This window comes from Cantharellus anzutake (assembly GCF_015039405.1).
Source record: "Cantharellus anzutake strain C23 chromosome Unknown EI90scaffold_44, whole genome shotgun sequence".
Lineage (NCBI taxonomy): Eukaryota > Fungi > Basidiomycota > Agaricomycetes > Cantharellales > Hydnaceae > Cantharellus > Cantharellus anzutake.
Window position 1 is genome coordinate 533,004 of NW_024066994.1, and position 18,710 is coordinate 551,713.

The window sequence follows — 18,710 nt, forward strand, 5'->3', positions numbered from 1 at the left end:
TTCATCCGTAACTGCCTAAGGCCGGCAGAAGCCCGCAAGCGTCGGCTTGATTTCTCTTTCTGAGTCTTCCGATTCATCATTCTTCAAAAAGCGAATTCATGCGGCCGCAGCATTAAAATTGTACAAAAAAATGAGGGGAGAGAAGAAAAGAAGGAGAGGCACAGTTGTAGTTGCCCCTACGCATGGAATGACTTGGCTACACTGGATGAGCCTCCGCGCTCGGTGAAGGTAGAGAGGAGCCCGATCAAAGGACTACGGCATCAATTTCAGGGTTTAGTTGACGAACGGGGATAAACAGATTAAGAAGGGTATCCTATGTGAGATTACGGTCACTCAAGACACTTCTTCGCGAGCACAGAATCCAAGGCAGTACCACGCGTTCGTCTGGTCCAAATATTCCTTCTTGTTCAGAACTGTTTGTTGTAACGGATCCCGCAGGCAAAAGTCACGCAATGAGGGGAACCCAGGTTGCCTCCTGAGGGATTATGATAATTCAGATATGTAGTCCCCCAACCCTCTTTTGGTTACTGCCACCATACATATCCAATCCCATTGAAGCAATAGCTTCTTTCCTGGGCTGATGGAACATGCAGATGAAACTCTTCCTGGATTCTCCAAGGTTCGGTTAGCGAGAGGGTATATCACTACACGACATGTAAAATGTACTGATCGCGAAGCACGAGCTTTCCATAGATGGTTAGCTATTGTCGTCGTTGATGGGGTGTTTTTCGTATAGTCTTTGCGCATATGTGGGGCCTTCGTAGTCATGCCCTCCGGTTGTTGGTTGCCGCTGAAATGGATTTCTGTTGCGTTACGTTTATGAGATGGTTGAACGGCTGGCGCGACATGATATGCATATCACTGACAATGCGTGGAGAGAGCCTGCCGACAATTGATTTCGGAGACGTGGCAGGTTTCCAGGACCTGTACCCGTGGGCGGGCGAAATAGGAATACTATGGTTATGAAAAAGATAGGGATACGCGTGAGGTGAAAAAGCGAGGTATACGGATGCTTTCTCATTGGCTGGGTGCATTGACATGTTGTTTGATATGACGATCGTGTACGTATGGATATTTATGTATTGTGTTTTACGTTGTGACATTGTTTTGAGTCATATCAACAATAGTTGCCTTCTGATGGACCTGGAGGTTTCCGCGAAGTTGACCCTTTTGGCAAGTGAGGTTCGAGGTGCCTCGCAAATCTTGTGGGCGGTTGAAAGTTGGCATGCACCGTGCGCTTCTGGGCGTGCGCGAGGGGTGGGTTCTCCTATCAAAAAAGCTCCACTGGTGTTGTTTGATCCTTTTTGTTTCTTTGGGTGTATGTATCCTTTCCTGGATAAATCACCGCGGCCTGCAGAAGAGACGAACTAGTAGTACTGTATAACACAGAGATCATAGCTCATCGAAGGTTTGCAAATTTTCGTTGATTTCGGGTCTGTGGGAAGAAAAGATATATGAAAATCACGCGAACGTGAACAAATCCGTAGTTAGCTATCTTCTATGTAATATAGTAGGCGAGAGGCCATTAATTTTACCGTTGGTGTAAATCACCTGTTCATCGACATCAAAGCACCATCATCGGCGGAAGCTGTCGTAGAGTAGCACAGCGAATGGGACCGTGCGCCACCTGTCTGGTACCGTATTCTTGTTAATTAGGTCTCATTGCCATCGTAACAAGAAGCGGATGCACATGGCATACGGACCTAGCTGTACGTATACGTACATACTCGTTAGCCCGATAGTTACATATCGAGCTTATGAGATGGATTTTATGGCCTTCAGATGATGGGCATATCACTGCGAAGCGCACTACCTTCTCCCGCATGAAGATTGAGAGAGCATCTAGAACAGCTGGCGGAGCCTGCGAGGCATTTGTCAATGATTCTGAAAATGTGAGGGAGTCTGAAGTCTAACTCCAAGAAGATAGCTGCAGTGAGGGCGACAATACTAGAGAGGCCATGGAAAGCGGAATTCTTTCAATAGTATCCTAGTTGCATGTCGGCTCGATATCGCTAGCGCTGGATATCGAAGTCCATTCTAACGTTATCGTGGACCGTGGGTCAGCAAGCCGGTCAACATAGACTCGGAAGAGTCCAACCGGCGTTGTTCGGCGTGCTGCGGGCTTTATAATAGCAAATATCTTCCGTGTGGCGGTATTTTCCCCTTTGGTTGAGAATTCTGTTCACATCATGTACGACACTGGCACTCGTCTGCATGTGCCCCTGCCTTCGCCTGGACAATTCCGGAGGCCTTAAACTGAGAATTCATCGGACCTTCCCCATCCAACAACAGCTTGGAAGGATTCGAAGGAATGCCAATATATAATATGTATATTGAAGTGCTAAGTATGTCACTTACTAGAGGGCGTGTTTTTCTCCTCGCTGATCATGACATGCAATCCTTGTGGGCACACGCCATTCTATGTTCTATACTGTATATGTGATGGGAATGAATCTTCAATTTGTTGTCATTTCGCGAAACTATAATGGCCGCTGCAAATGATTGAATGAAACGCTCGTCAACTTCGAAGTTGTGTATCGGAGAGTACGCCTTTGGGGCCCAATATAGCATCTGGACAAATGAGGACTAGTGGCATGTGCTAGGGGGCGAATATGCCTGCAGGAGCTGGGCATAGAATGTCTCGAAATAGCGCCTGGCGGTCGCGGTTGTCAGGCAGGTAAGCGCGGAGATATGAGCCCTTTTTGTGCTTAGTAATGAAATGTGCGTGTATACGGATCATTGGACGATGTCTTGGTTGAATAAAAGTTGTCTGTGATCATTGGACAACGTCCCTGAGAGTCGGTTTGTCTCGCAATGGGAGGGGGGGGGAGGGTTTCAAGCAGGCTAAATCATTAGAGCCATCACCTCGATTTGTAGATCGGTTAAAACATGTATCGCCGTGGCAGCGTGAGCACCAATAGTTTGTATATTGTTGGAAGGGATCAAGTCGCCGTCGGACATGGGGATGATTCGGAACCGGGAGAAAAGAGTCAGATTAGACTGTAGTAATGGGAATGGGATGGGTAACGGTGCTAGCGATATGTAGTCGACGCTGGAAGACGATGTTGAGAGTGACCGCCTGTTTCCGCCGCCCGTGTTCCGCACTTAGCCGAAATCGTGGTATGTATTAGATCAATCGATTTTCTAAATTCTAATTCAGAAATGCCGTTCCGGTTCCGCATCCCAATTTGAATACGATTTTGAATTGGGAAGTGAATGGGGACATCAACTATTATATTGCAATAAAAATTAAATGGTTAGTCTTCTTCCTCCATTCAGGGAATTCAAAAGCCCAACTGTTCCCCCTCTCAATTAAAATTGAACTATATTGATTTCCCTTTTTTAATGGTGAGTCTTAATATATAAATATCATTTGTTATAATTTTATTATTTGGCCACACTGAGAGTAATAAACAACCCATCACAAATATCTTCGCTCTCTTCATCCTTAGCCGCAAACAAAAATCACCGTTTTGCTCTACCCCATTTTCGTTTTTGGCGGCTGGCTGGGCGTTCTTGGGTCCAAATCCTCCGTTGGTTGTCCGGATGACCCTGATCACGCGGTGATGAGTTATTGATATATCAAGTAAATCCAAAGAATCTGCCCATATACAACGTGCACGACGCAACGCTCTCACATTCACCGATCGAGTCCTCCATTGCAACGTCTCCATTCTGTTGTATGGTCCTTGTAATTTTGTATATGTATGAGGCGAACATGTCTAGCCATTCTGTGCCCCTCGCTGTTTCACTCGACACTACCCCGCCGCCCTTTCACTCAACTAAAAGGGTAGCATCAGTCTTCAGAGTCTAGATCAGCCCGTTCCCCTCTTAACCTTCATCGTATAGTAGAGTGAAACGAATAATAACTCCAAGAAAGAACGCAGGAACAGGTACTAAGCCTGCCCCAAGCCACCTACACGTCCTGGGCCCACCTGTCAACATAAACAAGAACGCGCCGAACACATTCCCAACCCAACGGGCGACGTTCTTTGTTTATCCACGCGTTTGCCCATCCCCATCAAATCATACATCAACGGGCATCTTCGGGAATCGTGTTTTCGAGTGCTAGAGTGAGCAGGAGTTCCCGGAGCTGGGGGGGCTCCCTTCTTTGCCTCGGCAAGAAACGTGTGGGTTGGGGCCTCGACATACTTCAGTAGTAGCAACTCCAGTAGTAGCACTAGCAGTTACGCAGCACTAGCCCTCAGCGGCCTACACTGTCTCTTCTTTCTTTCATTCGCGATTGCCCCTATAATCCATATTGCGCCTCGGACGCGGGACTAAAGGCCATGGCTCGAAGTGCCAATATTCCTAGCTCTGGCAAAGGAAGTACCGGAGTGAAGAAAGTTACGACAGGTGCGTAAACTGCCTATCCATCTTCCTTGACCAGTGTCGTTCCCTCGGTGGGTTAGATGTGTGTCTTCATATTCGTCGGGTGATGAACGTAACGTTTTCCCCCCTTCGTTGCCTGCTCTAGTCTCTCGCCTTTCCCCAACTCTTCTGCTCGTCAAACCGTTACTGACTATCTTTCCTCCCTGCTCGTCCTTGAAACCCCTCACACTTGCATCATCGAACCATAAAACATACGCGTCGCCGCGTACATTCATGTTCCAAAATGTCTTCAAAATGATATTCCCGCGCTCGTCTGTTGGATAATCTCAATCACATCCTCAATTCGTCCACCTCGAACCTGCTCTCGCGACTTTGGCGTGACCGCTATCCCTCAAACATCGGCGATGGGGTTATCCGGTGGAATCTATCAGCTTGCGACACTTGCAGACTGAAACGACAAAAGGTACGGACCGAGCCTACCACATTCTACATTTTGCTCAGTTCGTCGTTGTGTACTGACTTTGTTGCTCTCATTTCTATGATTTACGCATTTGCTTTGACGCTCCCTCCGCCTGCCGGCAAACCAATTGTGCTGGAATAACGCCCTGTTTCCCTCACTCGATGAAATGTCAACACAATAATCGGATCCCTTTGCCTCCATGCCATATGCCCGTTCTTCGCTTTGTCATTTTGGCTCTGGTTCGAATGGTCGCATGACCGCCATCGCTCCCCCGGCCAACGATTACAACGATTACAATGCAATCAGTGTGACGGTCTTCACCCTCAATGTTCAGCATGCGCCGAAGCCAATTTATCATGTACCTATTCCCGACAAACAAAGCGTCGTGGACCCCCATTAGGATACCTCCGCCACGTCGAAGTTCGACTTCACATCAACGATGCGTTTATGGGATTGCTCATTCAGAAGGAGCCCCAACTTGCACCACTATTGCTTAAGCATGCGAGGAGTATGGCCGCCAGTTCGGCGGAGATCAGTGGGGGTGGATCCGTACCCGCCGCTGCATCCGCAGCCGGGCATCATGGACTGGGTTCATCTTCAGGTGGGTTTCCGGGGTCTGCAGGGATGACGAATTTCGGACGACGTAGTGGGATTTCGACTCCTGTTACAAGGCGGGGGTCTGAAGGCGATGATGAGGATGGTGGGAGTGGCTCGAATGATGGGTCGCCTTCCACGCCCGCTTCCGCGTCTGGTTTGGGAGGCATTGGGGGTGGAGTTGCTGGGACACCTGTTACGCAACGATGGGATGATTGTACGGCTCAGTGGCGAGAAGGCGAGACCAGTAAGCTATTGGATGGAATTAGTGCTATGTTTGCTCAGCCTGTGTCAAGACCTGAGCATGAGAGCCCGCTAAGAACGACAACGGGTAGTGCTGCTGCCCCGCATTCCAGTTCGGGGCAGTTTCATTCTTTGCCTTCCGCGCCGTCTTCGTCTTTGGGGTCATTGACTTCCCTGGTTAGTGCTTCGGCTTCTCCGCTCCCACATTTTTCCACCGATACGAGCCACTCGCATTATTCTCATCAACATCAGCAACAACAACACCAACCCTATTTCCTCGAAGATTCCAAATTGTCACTGTCGATGCCCAGACGCGAATTCGCTCACCCTGGACAATCCCATTCTCATCGTCACGCCCACCAGCACCAACAGCAACAACATCGTTCCTCTGTACCATCTAGTTTCTTCATGGGAGGAGGTGGGGGTGGGGGTTCGCCCTTCGGGAGCAGTGCAACAGAGATTTCAATATCGTCGAATCCGTCTCCGACATACGATGATTATGGCGGTCTCGCCTCGACTGCATCCAATTCACCCTCCTTACCGTATAACTCAAACCCCCCACCTTTACCGCCTCCTCCCCACCATTACATCAGAACCTCACTGCAATGGATAAAAATCCTCTCGATGTGCTCTTTGACATAGGTTTAGGATCAAACGTGGGACAGCACATCCCACAAGAGGTCCAATGGCCAGGAGACCTTGCCCTTGCCGATTTACTAGGCGATCAGCGCGCTTCCCTGCCACACACCACGCAGCAACAGCAACAGCAACAGCAGCAACAACAGCAACCGCAACAAGTAGGATTATCGCCTCAGACATCCACCCTCCCTTCGTCGTTACTTTACAGTGCCACACCATCACCAAGTTCCTCTTCTACTCATGCGTGGATCCCAACTGCTTCGAGTAGTAGCGGGCACAGTGGCGATGCCACCAGCGCCGCGGGTAATAATAACGTTGCAAGGAAGGGTGCAGATATGTTAGGGTTGTATAGAGATACGGATACGGTACGATATGGTGGGGCGGCTACGGGCGTGCACCATCAAGCGTTGGATAACAGTTATACTGGCAGTTTCTGGTAAGTAGAGCGTGGAAAATAAATTGGGGGCACTATGTCGAAACGGGCTTTGTCCCAACCTTTTCATTTTTTGAATTTCATCTCGGAGCCGCATGGTAAACACGAGCCGGCGTTCACACTTAGCTATTCAACTTCAACTTGACCCTTTTTCTTCTTCCCTTTTCGTTTATCTTTTCTAGATTTATCCAATCCGGCGACTCGTTTCCACTCTGTTTCTTTTCTCGATTTTCTAGATGGCTTCCTTTCATTAACGGTGGATCTTTGCGTCTTTAGGCGAACTGCCCCCTCGACTCATGCTCTCGAAGCAGCGCATACATCCTCTTTGGGCACCGATGGAACAGGAAGCACGGCTGGACTTGGAGGGGGTGGCGTGTCCCCACCCTCTCTCGGCGCGTCGCCAAGCGGCGCACAAGGACCCCTTTCTATGTCAATCGAACTTCCCCCAATCCCAGTGCAACATCACCTTGCCAAAGTGTACCTGCAATGTGTACATCCCATTTTCCCCCTTCTCTCACGGACTTCTATTCTCTCACGTGCTACCAAATCTCGGACGCTCATTTTGGCACTATGTTCCTATTGTGCTTGTTTGACTCCGTTTGATGATGAGGATTCCAATCCCATAGCTAAGGCGATGGGGACGGGTGATGCCTCGAGGATTGTGGCGGATATGTGGTACGAGCAAGCTAGGGCCAACGTTATGAATCAAAACGTGAGGAGATCAGCGGATTTGGAGACTATTCAGGCGTTATTGTTCTTGGCGCTGAGAGATCAAGGACGAGGAAAGGAGAACCAGGCGTGGATCCTTATGGGTGTGGATTGGCGTTTTGACTTGAGAATTTCCTGACTGCTAATTTACGTTCTTTAAGGCGTCGCTGTCCGCATGAGCCAGGATTTGGGCCTGCATCTCAGCTCGTCGGCGTGGGTTGAAGTTTCGGATGAGACGAAAGATATGCGATGTCGAGTTTGGGGAGTTGTGTGCATACTCGATCTTTTATTATCCCTTCAGCTTGGAAGACCATCTGTGATCCTTGATGCTCAGTGGGCGACTGAAATCCCCATATCCAACCCTCCACCACCCGACGCTGGGCATCCTCAATCTCTCGAGAATTTCAACACACCGGCACCGCATTTCTTCTCACATACTGCATCCCTTTGTCTTGTCATCTCTCATATCAACTTCCAGCTATACCACAGCTCCAAAAATAACTCAGAAGGCGACGGAATTCCGAGTTTAGACAAGCTAGCTCCCCTCAAAGCTGAGCTTGACCAATGGCATGTTCGACTACCACCTGAACTACGCATTTCGATGGGCCATTCGGCGAGCCTTCCAACGCTAGATGTCAATTTGCTTTACCATGTTGCTATCATACTTATGTATCGACCATTGTGAGTCCACCATTTCTTTCAACGGGCAGGATGATTAGAGAACTGAATCATTGCATACCCAGTCGGTCACATCCTGCTGTCCCTAACGCTTTGCAAATAACATTAGAGGCTGCATCTGCATTCAACGTCTTGCTTTCGTATTATCCAACTGTTCAACGTTTCTCTCGCTCAAACCCTCACCTCATATACCTCGCCTTCACCAACTCCATTGCTCACTTATCCGGTATCAAGATGCTGAGAACATCTCCGAGTCAAACACCAAGTTCAACAGCGATCAACACTCATATACATCTAATTAATTGCGTCGACGCCTTGAAAGAGATGTCATCCACTTGGCCGCTCGCCGAACGGTGTCATCGGATCATGCTTGGGCTAATGAATGATGATGGCATTTCGATGAGTGCCCCGTCATCATCACAAGGGAGTTATTCTGGCCACGAGGCGTCTGGTGCTCGACCAACATTAAACCAGTCCGGTCCGAGCAACTTTTCCGCTTCAAATGCCCCTGCTCCTCAATACCACCCAAGTTTTAGTCGCCATTCAGCGCAGGGTAGAGTGTCCCCAGACGGCTCATCCGCAAATAGCATTGGTGCCCCATGTTCACCCTCATCTTCCCCTGATCATCATCGTCGTCGCCGCCGAGTTGACGAAGGGACGTCAGAGTCAAATAAGCGGCGGAGGAGCGTCTCAGGTTCGACCGCTCCATCGTTCGACATATCCTCTCCCGCCTCCGCCGTTCGTTCCGAGAACTCGGGAAGTAGCCCGGCATTCTTTTCAGTCCCTACTCAGGCCTCGTCCGGGTCTACGCCGATTGCGCAAACTTATATGACGACTTGGGATCGTACGGTGGCTACCAATCCCTCTGAAAGGAATGAGGCGGCGGAAACAACTGGTCACTCAGCTGCTGCCACATCATTCAAGGGTCTTGGTTTCGAGGGTTACATACCCGATTTTGATATCTTCTCTGGGACAGGCTGGACGGCTCCCAGCTCAAATCCGGAAAATGGGCAGTTGGAACCATCATCGTTTGCACCTCCGGGGGAGTAGTGTTTGAGCGATTGAAACGAAATGAGGATCATTAATTTCAATTCATATTCACATTTTTATTTCATTTTGGTAGTTTGCTTGTGTTGTAAGAGTATTAGAATGCGATGCGGATCTGTGATCCACTATCTTGCCCTCGATATTTCCACGTACCATTTCTTTCGGACAGCCCCTTGATAGCTAGTCGAGACCCAATTCCGAATGACTAGCATTGACGATTTGGACCGAAATTACGTTCATATCCGGGGCCGATGGGATCGTAGATGTTTGAACTAGACCATCACCTCTGCAATGGCGCTTCTTGGGAGGGAGATGCTTCGTTTAAAGAATTGGGTCAATTATGCACATTGCTGGGAGCCTATCTCGTATTTGATCCTAAATATATCAGTTGATTAGCTAGTAAGCGACATGGGAGAAAGTCCTCACATCTAGTATCCGTGGACGTAAGGTCGGTCATTAATTATATCTTCCATTCCATAGGTCGACGGGGCGAGCGGCGGCTGCTCTTTCAGCCATCATCAGAGCTGCTGGCCGAGTGCAACGAGCCATGGAGTGTGAGCGGTCAGCGGGTACGCCGCCAGCTATATCTTAAGCCAGATAAGGCCGCTGGGAAGGGCTACAGGATAGGCAATGAAGGGTGACAGCCACTGGCCCTCTAATGCAGATAATCTGCCAATTTCATTGATGAGGCTCACTGCAGGTGCCGACTTGGGGGGTACCGCAATGGCAGTTACAAAGACATTGTTGTGTTCCTCGGCGAACTAGACGCCGCACTGCTCACTAGTGACACGGGAGGGTGATTTCCCAGAGCAGCAGTAATTCTCACGAGGAACACCACAAATCGGTCAGGGTTCTGAGTGTACAGCCACCTTACGCCACACTTACAGGGGTGAAGAAACTAAGTTGGGATCGCTTTGCAATGGGTGCAACGGACATGATACTTGCTCTGGTGAGAGCCGATCGTTAGGACAGCCAGTTGTTATCTCAGTCATGTCGATCCCCCGGATAGAACTGCGGCTCGTCATCAATCAAATTCAAGCTCTTCCTCCTCTCCGATTTGCAAGTCCTGATATTGGGCTCTGCTTCAAAAGTTAATTCCAAAGGGCAGAAGCCGGTTATAAAGCTAGTCGTTCATCATGATCAAGGACAAAAAGATGAGACTAGTACGGAAGAGGAAAAAGAAGGAATGGAGTGCAAGTTCCCATGGGCGCACACGCTTGCATATTTGTATCTCACTGGAATTTTTGCACCATAGACGACGCCGTATTTCAGCGGACGATTGAACTTATTGAGGCATCGTTATCAGCCCGCTTCCACGTGGATACACAGACGAGAGGCGAAACAAAAGCGCGGGATGTCATCAAGCTCGTTGCCCATCGCGTCGTGCACGGTGGCTCCCAGGCGGAGCCCATGGCTTTATGGCCGGGACACGAAGCGGGTCTTGAGCTGCTAGATAAGCTGAGCGAGTTTGCGCCCTTGCACGTAAGTCAGCCCCAATAACGTACCTGAAAGTACCTTAGGTCTGAGGTGCTACTCGTCAGAACCACAGAGCCGTTCAGGTGGTAAAGTGTACGCCCCCTGACCTGGTCGTCTCCATAACGTTGCTGAATACCCGGCGGTTACTCAATAATAGCATGTCTCGAACATCTCCCATCCTCCAAACAAGTTTTACTGTTCGATACTCTCTTTCATCAGACAATACCTAGGCATATTTACACTTATCCAATACCGATCCCGCCCTCACCACCGCTGATCCCACTCAGGAAGTATGGCGCACACGGCTTGTCCTATGCATCGATACTTTCATTACTCTCTGCGCACTTGGCAGTCCCAGCTTCCTCGCTTAGCCTGGTGATTGCTCACCTCGGCAGTGGTGCTTCCGTGTGCTGTGTTAAGGATGGAAAAAGTTTAGATACAAGCATGGGTCTCACGCCTCTGGAAGGACTGCCAGGGGGAACCAGAAGCGGAAGCGTCGATCCAGCACTTGCGTTCCATGCGGTGGATGCCGCTGGAGAGGTCGTTTATGCTCAGGGAGGCCTAAAGCTCAGCAAGGGAGAGATGACTCTAAATAAAGAAGCGGGCTTGCTAGCTGTTGCTGGGACTTCCGAGTTTAGTGCCATCACTTTGAGGGCATTTGGAAATGATACCAATGCCTCTGAGGAGGAAAAGGAAAGTTCCAAGTTAGCATACGACCTTTTCCTTGACCGTCTTATCAACTTCGTGGCACCTTACATCACGAAGATTCTGGGGAGCTCGCCTAATGCACATCTTGATGGGATTGTCATCTCGGGGGGGATTGGCGAAAGGAGCATTCAATTGAGGAGGGACTTGGCTTCCTATCTTGCTTGGATAGGTGTTGAACTAGATGACACAAGGAACGAGCAAGTCGGGAGGGGGGATGAAGGCAGAGTTGTATGGGAGATCACAAAGGATGACGCCAAGATAAAAATGTTTGTCTGCATGACGGTGCGTTTCCTATTGAGGGGATCCCTCTTGCATCCTCATTCCCCAGCTTTCCTTGAATTCCAGGACGAAGAAACACAGTGCGCAAGGATGGCGAAAGACTACATCAAAGAACAAGAGGGCTCGAAGATTCGTAGCGAGCACTGAGCACCGAAACGCAGTCAACCTATTTGAGCAGAATTGTCTGGTAACTCCCTTGCCGTAGTGAGGTATTTTCGCTTGCTGTAACGTTTGGGCACGAAGTAGTGTAAAACATCTTTTGGAGTTTGTGAGTAACGGATTCTAATGCAAACAGGATACTCGGTCCCTGTTTGAGCGTGACGTTATACTCTTTGCCGTCGTAAGAAACATGTTGCCACACATCATCCTGGGGAGCATGCCCTATACAAGCAACCCCTTTCTAAATCCTACACTCTTTTTCCCTTGAAAGTGTTGGCCTTTACGGTATCCTTAGCCGGCTTCTGACATCCCTCCAAGCCGTCTTTGCACTCGCTGGTACGTGGTATGGACGAAGCAGACTTTGCAAGCGTAGATAAGACAGAACACGGAAGCTCTCACACTCCGAACCTCAAAAGGAGTTCATCAATTGTACTACATTCGACAAAGTAACCAGTTGCCTTTGTCTATGTTTCCAAAGAGGGAAGGCGCGATTAAGATGAGGAATTTTTGGAGGTGTGGATGAAAGGTAAATGACAGTGTACCGACCAATGTTCCAGGAGACAAAGTTGGAGGATCTGTGCCGAAGGACCAGTTAGCTAGCTAGGGAGATGACTCTACCTGCTGATGCCACCTCACCCAAGAGAGGAGCCAGAGGAACAGAGAAGACGGTAATTGTGAAGCGTGAGAACGAGATGGAGTCTTCCTGTGCGGACGGCACCAACTATCAGAACTGTGTCAATGGATCCAAGCAGAGAAGGGAAAGCCCGGCAGAAGAGAGCGAAGAGAAAGATGTGGGGGGCTGAGTTAATGTACCGGTGAAAGGATGAATTGAGGTGTGGGAGAGCAGGGAATGGACGCCCAGGGCAAACCCAAGATGGGATGAAAGCGACAGAAAGATCAAATATTAGGATACTCATGGTATTGTCAACAGTCACCACACGATCTATCTTCCCGTCCGTGCCGAGGATCCGTGAACAGGCAAATGCAGGACTTATCCGAGCAACGTGAAGAGTTGTGATTCATGGACAGGGGAATGAGTCAGAAAGTGATGGCATGCATGAGCTGGACAATAGGGCGAACAGGCAGCTGGGCGTTTTCCTTAGGGCGAATGCAGCGTAGAACGAAGACCAGGGCAAAGAAAGGAGCAGAAGAAGACGGTCTAGATTCCCATTAGAGGGTATCGTTTGAGCTGAGTAATGTCATTTGGGCTAGGCAACAGTCAAACGTAGTTTGGATGTGTCACGAGAGCGTGGAAGCGGCAGGACTCGATGTTGCCTTTCTCAAACAGCATGAATAGTGCCAGACGACTGGGTAGGAGTCTGGAATAGTGCCCAGGGCGATGTTGTGGGATCTTGCATCCATATGCAATTTCCATGATCCGCACTAGCTCACGCTGAACAGGCGCGCTGGAAGTCACTGTGACCAGGAATGGGCCATGATCTCCTTTCTCCGAGTCCCAAACAAATCATGGTTGCCAAATACTGTGCTCACCGATGGAGTCAGAGTTACAAGAGAGCTCTCGTTCGCGAGGCTGAGTACCAACGTACACACACATATACCAGATCTTTGATCGTAACTTTCCATGGCCAGGTGTTTGTTTGCACAAGCTTGAAGCCACCAAACCACGCGAGCTCATTCGACACATCTGACCTTCTTTGCGTGTTTCATTCCGCACTTTCTGTTTCACGCATGCCTAATACGCTCGACAGATTTCGGAGGTTGCGGGAGAAATCATGTGAGCGACTCTATTTTGCATTATCCTATTGTATATCATTTTTTAGCCGTGGGGACATCATCTAGTTAAGGGATCGTGGGAACGTCAGGTGAGGCGCAAACGGCACTAGTGTCAAAGATGCTGCTGGGCTTGGCATCAGCTCTCCCAGCCTTGATCAACTGTTTTTTGCCATGGCAGCATCCGTTTGGAGTACCTGGGCAGTCCGATTGCCTACATTTTCAAGCGCGAGAGACTTCTTCGACGCCAAAGCGCATAGCTGTTGTAGGTGCTGGAACAGCAGGTCTTTCGTTCCTTAAGGTTAGCCAGGAGTATCAACGGGAGCATAATGTCAACTGGGAAGTTGTCTTGTATGAGCAGCGTTACGATATAGGCGGTGTATGGTATGCAGTGTCCTTTCTTCAGGGACTTCACGTCATGCATGCAGGCTGATTCTACAGGCTTGAGCAAGAAGTTAAGCCTGAGCCACCCCTTCTACCAGAGACGGCGCTCTACCCAAACCTTCGTACGAATACTCCGCATCCTTTTAGTGAGTTTGCACCTTACTCTCGCAATCAAGGTTTAATCCACCTAGCTCAGATACCCATCTCCACCTCCCCTTCCCCCTGAACTAAATTTATATCCGGGTGCGCAGCCCATGTGTCAGTACCACAAAGACCTCGTTGCACATTACAATCTTACTGAGTTGATTCATTTGCGGCACAATGTCACTGTCGCTCGTTGGCTCGGCAATGTTAGCCATGGCCATTGGGAGCTCACCATTCAAAAGCCACGAAAAATCCCATCAGTGACACCGCAAAATCCCACTCGTTATAGGCGGTGGAACCCAGAACATGAATTGGAGACCATATACCAGAAATTCGATTATCTTATCGTCGCTACTGGTCACAACCGATATCCCCATGTGGATAATTTCCCCGGAAAAGGCGACTGGCTATCAAACAGTGATCCCAAGTCTCAGTTCCGGAGAGATATACGACATTCTATGTACTTTATGGGGCCACAGCCTTATATAAATCGCACCGTTCTTATTGTCGGGGGTGGTTTCAGTGGCATGGATATTGGGAACCACCTTACCCCATTCGTTTCCAAGGTACACATTTCCATTTCGCCGCTGTTTTTCTCTGGCGTAATTATACCCGTGTTGGTGATAGGCATACATTGCACGATCAGCAGAGACGACAGGCGACCCGTCGAACCATTTCCTTATTCCAAAGCCTCGATTATCACACTTCGATCGCGATGCTATCTACTTTGAAGATGGTTCCTCCGTGACAGATGTTGATAGCGTTATTCTTGCAACTGGGTATCTTTATATAATTCCATTCTTGAGTGCTGGGGATGCACTTACCGTCGACCCGAATGCCAAATCACGCAACACTTCACATATCCATCCACCCCCTCCTCTGCCGCTCACGAGCAACGGGAAATATATTCGCCCCCTTTACAAACATACAATGAGTTTGAGCTCCTACTTTCCTCCTAGCTCTCTTTTTGTCCTTGGGCTGCAGAGTGGGACTCCACCTGCACTTACAGATGCTGCCCAGGCTATTTTTGCTACTCGGGTTATCGCTGATCCATCCCTCGTCGCTGGCAGGATTTTGCTGCTTCGAGAACTGGAGGAGGAAGAGGAACGACTTCGACGGGCAGGATATGACCCCGATAAGCAAGGTCACTCGCCCGTTGATTTCGATGGGCGAGGAAAAGCATCAAGCAACTTCATGGATGGTCTTATAGATTTCCTCAAACGGAGGAACGTTACTGGGCTACCGTTGCCTGGAAGCGGTGGTCGGTATGTTGAGGATTGGCGGAGGAGGCACGATAATTTTCCTGGGCTTATCAGGATGTTTTTCACTTGGAGAGAGATCGAGAAACGTGGTGAAGGGGGAAAGATGGTTGCTGGGAGGAGGACGGAGGAAGATTGGATTGAACTCCTCGATTATCTGGTGGCACATCCGTTGCCTCCTACTCCCATCTAGAATTTAGTTAAGACGTCCCATCACAGCTCAATGCCTTTGTACAATACACCCAGACACACATCTGGGTTTTCGCGCTTAGACAGTGGGTGGTCGCTCTTAGGCAGGATCCCAGCCTCTATAGAGGTCGCTCTGTCTTTTATAACATTGCCTGACCATATGCATCTTTGGCTTGGTCAACTCGTGATCGTGGAACTTCAAAACACCACAGCCAGAGTCTGGTCTGGCAAATTTGCTTGGACGAGGGAGGACGAGGTGTATGTGTTGCGGAGACCCCTCCCGGCCCTGCACTCTCATGAAGGTTGCAGGTTATTGTAAATGTTCGACAACGACAACTGCGGAAAACAGGATACTCGATCCCTGTCTGAGCGTGACGATATCTTGAATTCTACACTGTCTTCTCCTTGAAAGCGTCGGCCTTTGCGGTATCCCTAGCCGGCTTTTGACATTCCACCAACTAACCCCCTCCCTTTCCTCCATCTTTGCACTCGCTGGTATGTGGTATGGACGACGCAGACTTTGGAAGCGTATATAAAACAGAACGTGAAAGCTCTCACACTCCGAACCTCAATTGTACTACACTCGACGAAGTGACCAGTTGCCTTTGTATTCTCCCAAAAAGGAAAAGCGCGATTGAGATGAGAAAATTTTGGAGAGGTGTGGATGAGAGGTAAAAGACAATGTACCGACTCAATGTTCCAGGACAGAAAGCTGGAGGATTTGTGCTGGAGGACCAGTTAGCTGGGGGAACGCCTCTACCTGCTGAGGCCACCTCACCCAATAGAGCCGGAGGAACAGAGAAGGCGGTAACTGTGCGTGAGTAGAGCGCGTGAGAACGAGATGGAGTAAGGACGTGATGCCTCCTGTGTGGAGCAACTATCAGAACTGTGTCAATGAATCTGAGCAGGGAAGGGAAAGGGAAAGCCCGGGAGGAGAAAGATGTGCTGAGTTAATGTACCGGTGAAAGGAGGAATCGAGAGCAGGGAATGGACGCCCAGGGAAAACCCAAGATGGGATGAGGATGTGTCAAGCGACAGAAAGATCAAATATCAGGATACTCATAGTATTGACAAGATATCTGTCAACAGTAACCTAGCATATTCCACCACACGGTCTATCTTCCCATCCGTGCCTAGGATCCGTGTACGGGTAAATGCAGGACTTATCCGAACAACGTGAAGAGTTGTGATTCATGGATAGGGGAATGAGTCAGAAAGTAATTGCATGCATGAGCTGGACAATAGGGCGAACAAGCAGCTGGGCGTTTTCCTAGGGACGAACGCAGCGTAGAACGGGTGACGAAGACCAGGGCAAAGAAACGAGCAGAAGAAGACGGTCTAGATTTCCATTAGAGGGTATCGTTTGAGCTGAGTAATGTCATTTGGGCTAGGCAACAGTCAGACGTAGTTTGGACGTGTGGAAGCGGCAGGACTCGCGCCTTTGATTTCTGTTGCCTTTCTCAAACAGCATGAATAGTGCCCAGGGCGATGTTGCAGGATCTTGCATTCATATGCAATTTCCATGATCCGCACTAGCTCACGCTGAACAGGCACACTAGAAGTCACCGTGACCAGGGATGTGCTATAACTGTCTTAACTTTCTATTCTCCGAGTCCTAAACAAATCATGGTCGCTAAATGCTGTAGAGGCGGTCACCTGCCTGGCGCCGGTACGTACACGCATAGGGGCAAGAGTCAGAGTTACAAGAGAGCTCTCGTTCGCGAGGCCGAGTACCAAGTCTGTGTCATCGCACACACATGTGTATGCGCCCCGGATTTTTGATTGTAGCTTGCTTTCCATGGCCAGTTGTTTACACAACGAATTATTATGACTATACACGATAAATCGAAAGAAAGAAAAATAACAAAAATACTTCAAGCTTACCATCAACGAGACGGAATTCTCGGGGGAATTTATAGCAAATATTAAACCAAGAATTAGGACAATCGACCAAGATTTGACTATAAAAATAATCAGAGAACCTCCACGGAAACTACTTTCCCACGTCCGCACACGTAGCAAGGATGGAAGTACCACGGAACAAAGATTCCTCAGGAACTAATGCAAAAGTCAAAGTCGTGTTTATAATAGGAAATGTAGATGTCACCCAAACGGAACCAATGAGAGTAATTACAGGGGAAACTACCCATAAACGATGGAGATATGACTAAAACTCCTGCAAAACGAGGACAATGTCTAAAAAGCAAGCGCGAAGATTAACTAGTAATGACTGAGACAAGCTTGATAGCCCATTAGAAAGGAAAGGATCTACTCTTAATCCTCCCAAATTTTCATAATAAAAGGATCATGCGTTAATGAGAAATCCAATAACAGGAATAGCGACATCAAAAGTCCGAGCTCAGGGACAAGACGATGATTGCGTAGGATCCATAATTAAAACATACAACGAAATTTACACGGAAATTATGAAAAATAGGAAACTATAGTTATGCAAATTCTCAGCCCAAACGGTCCAGCTGTTGTGAAGTTATACCCATGACGGGAATATAGGAATCCGCATCATGTGTAATGACATGTGAGGGTGGCGATGCGCAGGGAACCGGCCGTTGGAACTGAGATCCGCACTTCGGCAGATTGCGAAGACCAATTTCCATCCAAATAAGGAAGAGCCCGGTCAAAACAAAGCACGGAAAGTGCAAAACAACCTTAGATCATGAGGGAAAAATCTGAAATAAATCACAGAAGCCCATATGAAAGAAATAAACACCCGCGCATATCATAAATCCCGAACAAATAAACGAAAACGGCTCCTGCATACGAACGACGCACGTGATTACCGAATGTGCGCGCGAATCTTTGCTAACTCAACGAATACCAGGAAATAGGACACAATATTAGTACCATTGGAAAGGTGGGAATAAATGAAAATTTATGATACTAAGAACGTGAGAAAACATCCAGAAATGAATGAGATACAAGGACATGAAGTTAGAAACCTGAAAATGCGCGGGAAAACAGCTTCAAGAGGTCCAGAGTCCTAAATAAAATAGATAAAAATATGATATCTTCAAGGACAACCTACTATAACAACCAACGATACATCTGGAGGATTAGGATGTGATAATACAAAAGGAAATCAGAGAATATGAACAAAATTCACGAAAACCACTAAACTACGACGGACCATGGCGGGAATTTTAGGGAACGATATTCTAATGAGGTGGAGAGCTATAACACATTCGTTTGAGTAATTCTTGACTACTAGCAACTTTTTCTTTCAGTTTCA

The 18,710-nt window shown here is 48.5% G+C and overlaps 4 protein-coding genes across 4 annotated transcripts; all 4 read left to right on the forward strand.

Moving 5' to 3' along the window:
• Nucleotides 1-3,982: 3,982 nt before the first annotated feature.
• Nucleotides 3,983-6,439, forward strand: EI90DRAFT_1882504 (uncharacterized protein). Its single transcript, XM_039052302.1, has 3 exons — nucleotides 3,983-4,356; nucleotides 4,764-4,795; nucleotides 5,099-6,439. Exons 1-3 carry the CDS (start codon nucleotides 4,290-4,292, stop codon nucleotides 6,269-6,271), a joined length of 1,272 nt encoding a protein of 423 aa, XP_038913192.1. The 5' UTR covers nucleotides 3,983-4,289; the 3' UTR covers nucleotides 6,272-6,439.
• A 17-nt stretch (nucleotides 6,440-6,456) lies between these two features.
• On the forward strand, nucleotides 6,457-9,267 carry EI90DRAFT_1882675 (fungal-specific transcription factor domain-containing protein). The gene is made up of 4 exons (XM_039052303.1): nucleotides 6,457-6,704; nucleotides 6,884-7,513; nucleotides 7,571-8,090; nucleotides 8,153-9,267. The coding sequence occupies exons 1-4, from the start codon at nucleotides 6,641-6,643 to the stop codon at nucleotides 9,135-9,137; spliced, it is 2,199 nt and encodes a 732-aa protein (XP_038913193.1). The 5' UTR covers nucleotides 6,457-6,640; the 3' UTR covers nucleotides 9,138-9,267.
• A 795-nt stretch (nucleotides 9,268-10,062) lies between these two features.
• Nucleotides 10,063-11,919, forward strand: EI90DRAFT_3069311 (Acetokinase family-domain-containing protein). The gene is made up of 6 exons (XM_039061150.1): nucleotides 10,063-10,083; nucleotides 10,144-10,327; nucleotides 10,390-10,616; nucleotides 10,676-10,703; nucleotides 10,768-11,600; nucleotides 11,664-11,919. The coding sequence occupies exons 1-6, from the start codon at nucleotides 10,069-10,071 to the stop codon at nucleotides 11,742-11,744; spliced, it is 1,368 nt and encodes a 455-aa protein (XP_038913194.1). The 5' UTR covers nucleotides 10,063-10,068; the 3' UTR covers nucleotides 11,745-11,919.
• A 1,648-nt stretch (nucleotides 11,920-13,567) lies between these two features.
• EI90DRAFT_3069318 (uncharacterized protein) lies at nucleotides 13,568-15,617 on the forward strand. The gene is made up of 3 exons (XM_039061151.1): nucleotides 13,568-13,902; nucleotides 14,123-14,581; nucleotides 14,643-15,617. The coding sequence occupies exons 1-3, from the start codon at nucleotides 13,609-13,611 to the stop codon at nucleotides 15,465-15,467; spliced, it is 1,578 nt and encodes a 525-aa protein (XP_038913195.1). The 5' UTR covers nucleotides 13,568-13,608; the 3' UTR covers nucleotides 15,468-15,617.
• Nucleotides 15,618-18,710: the final 3,093 nt, after the last annotated feature.

What these genes read in the sequence shown, in the direction of transcription:
- EI90DRAFT_1882504 (XM_039052302.1), top strand. Translation starts at nt 4,290, where the DNA reads ATGGCTCGAAGTGCCAATATTCCTAGCTCTGGCAAAGGAAGTACCGGA. An exon ending in AGTGAAGAAAGTTACGACAG is followed by an intron (nt 4,357 to 4,763) that starts GTGCGTAAACTG and finishes GGAATCTATCAG; the next exon opens with CTTGCGACACTTGCAGACTG. An exon ending in GCAGACTGAAACGACAAAAG is followed by an intron (nt 4,796 to 5,098) that starts GTACGGACCGAG and finishes CAATGCAATCAG; the next exon opens with TGTGACGGTCTTCACCCTCA.
- EI90DRAFT_1882675 (XM_039052303.1), top strand. Translation starts at nt 6,641, where the DNA reads ATGGTGGGGCGGCTACGGGCGTGCACCATCAAGCGTTGGATAACAGTT. An exon ending in AGTTATACTGGCAGTTTCTG is followed by an intron (nt 6,705 to 6,883) that starts GTAAGTAGAGCG and finishes TATCTTTTCTAG; the next exon opens with ATTTATCCAATCCGGCGACT. An exon ending in CCAGGCGTGGATCCTTATGG is followed by an intron (nt 7,514 to 7,570) that starts GTGTGGATTGGC and finishes ACGTTCTTTAAG; the next exon opens with GCGTCGCTGTCCGCATGAGC.
- EI90DRAFT_3069311 (XM_039061150.1), top strand. An exon ending in GGAAAAAGAAGGAATGGAGT is followed by an intron (nt 10,328 to 10,389) that starts GCAAGTTCCCAT and finishes TTTGCACCATAG; the next exon opens with ACGACGCCGTATTTCAGCGG. An exon ending in GCGAGTTTGCGCCCTTGCAC is followed by an intron (nt 10,617 to 10,675) that starts GTAAGTCAGCCC and finishes GCTACTCGTCAG; the next exon opens with AACCACAGAGCCGTTCAGGT.
- EI90DRAFT_3069318 (XM_039061151.1), top strand. Translation starts at nt 13,609, where the DNA reads ATGCTGCTGGGCTTGGCATCAGCTCTCCCAGCCTTGATCAACTGTTTT. An exon ending in CCTTTCTTCAGGGACTTCAC is followed by an intron (nt 13,903 to 14,122) that starts GTCATGCATGCA and finishes CCGGGTGCGCAG; the next exon opens with CCCATGTGTCAGTACCACAA. An exon ending in TTACCCCATTCGTTTCCAAG is followed by an intron (nt 14,582 to 14,642) that starts GTACACATTTCC and finishes TGTTGGTGATAG; the next exon opens with GCATACATTGCACGATCAGC.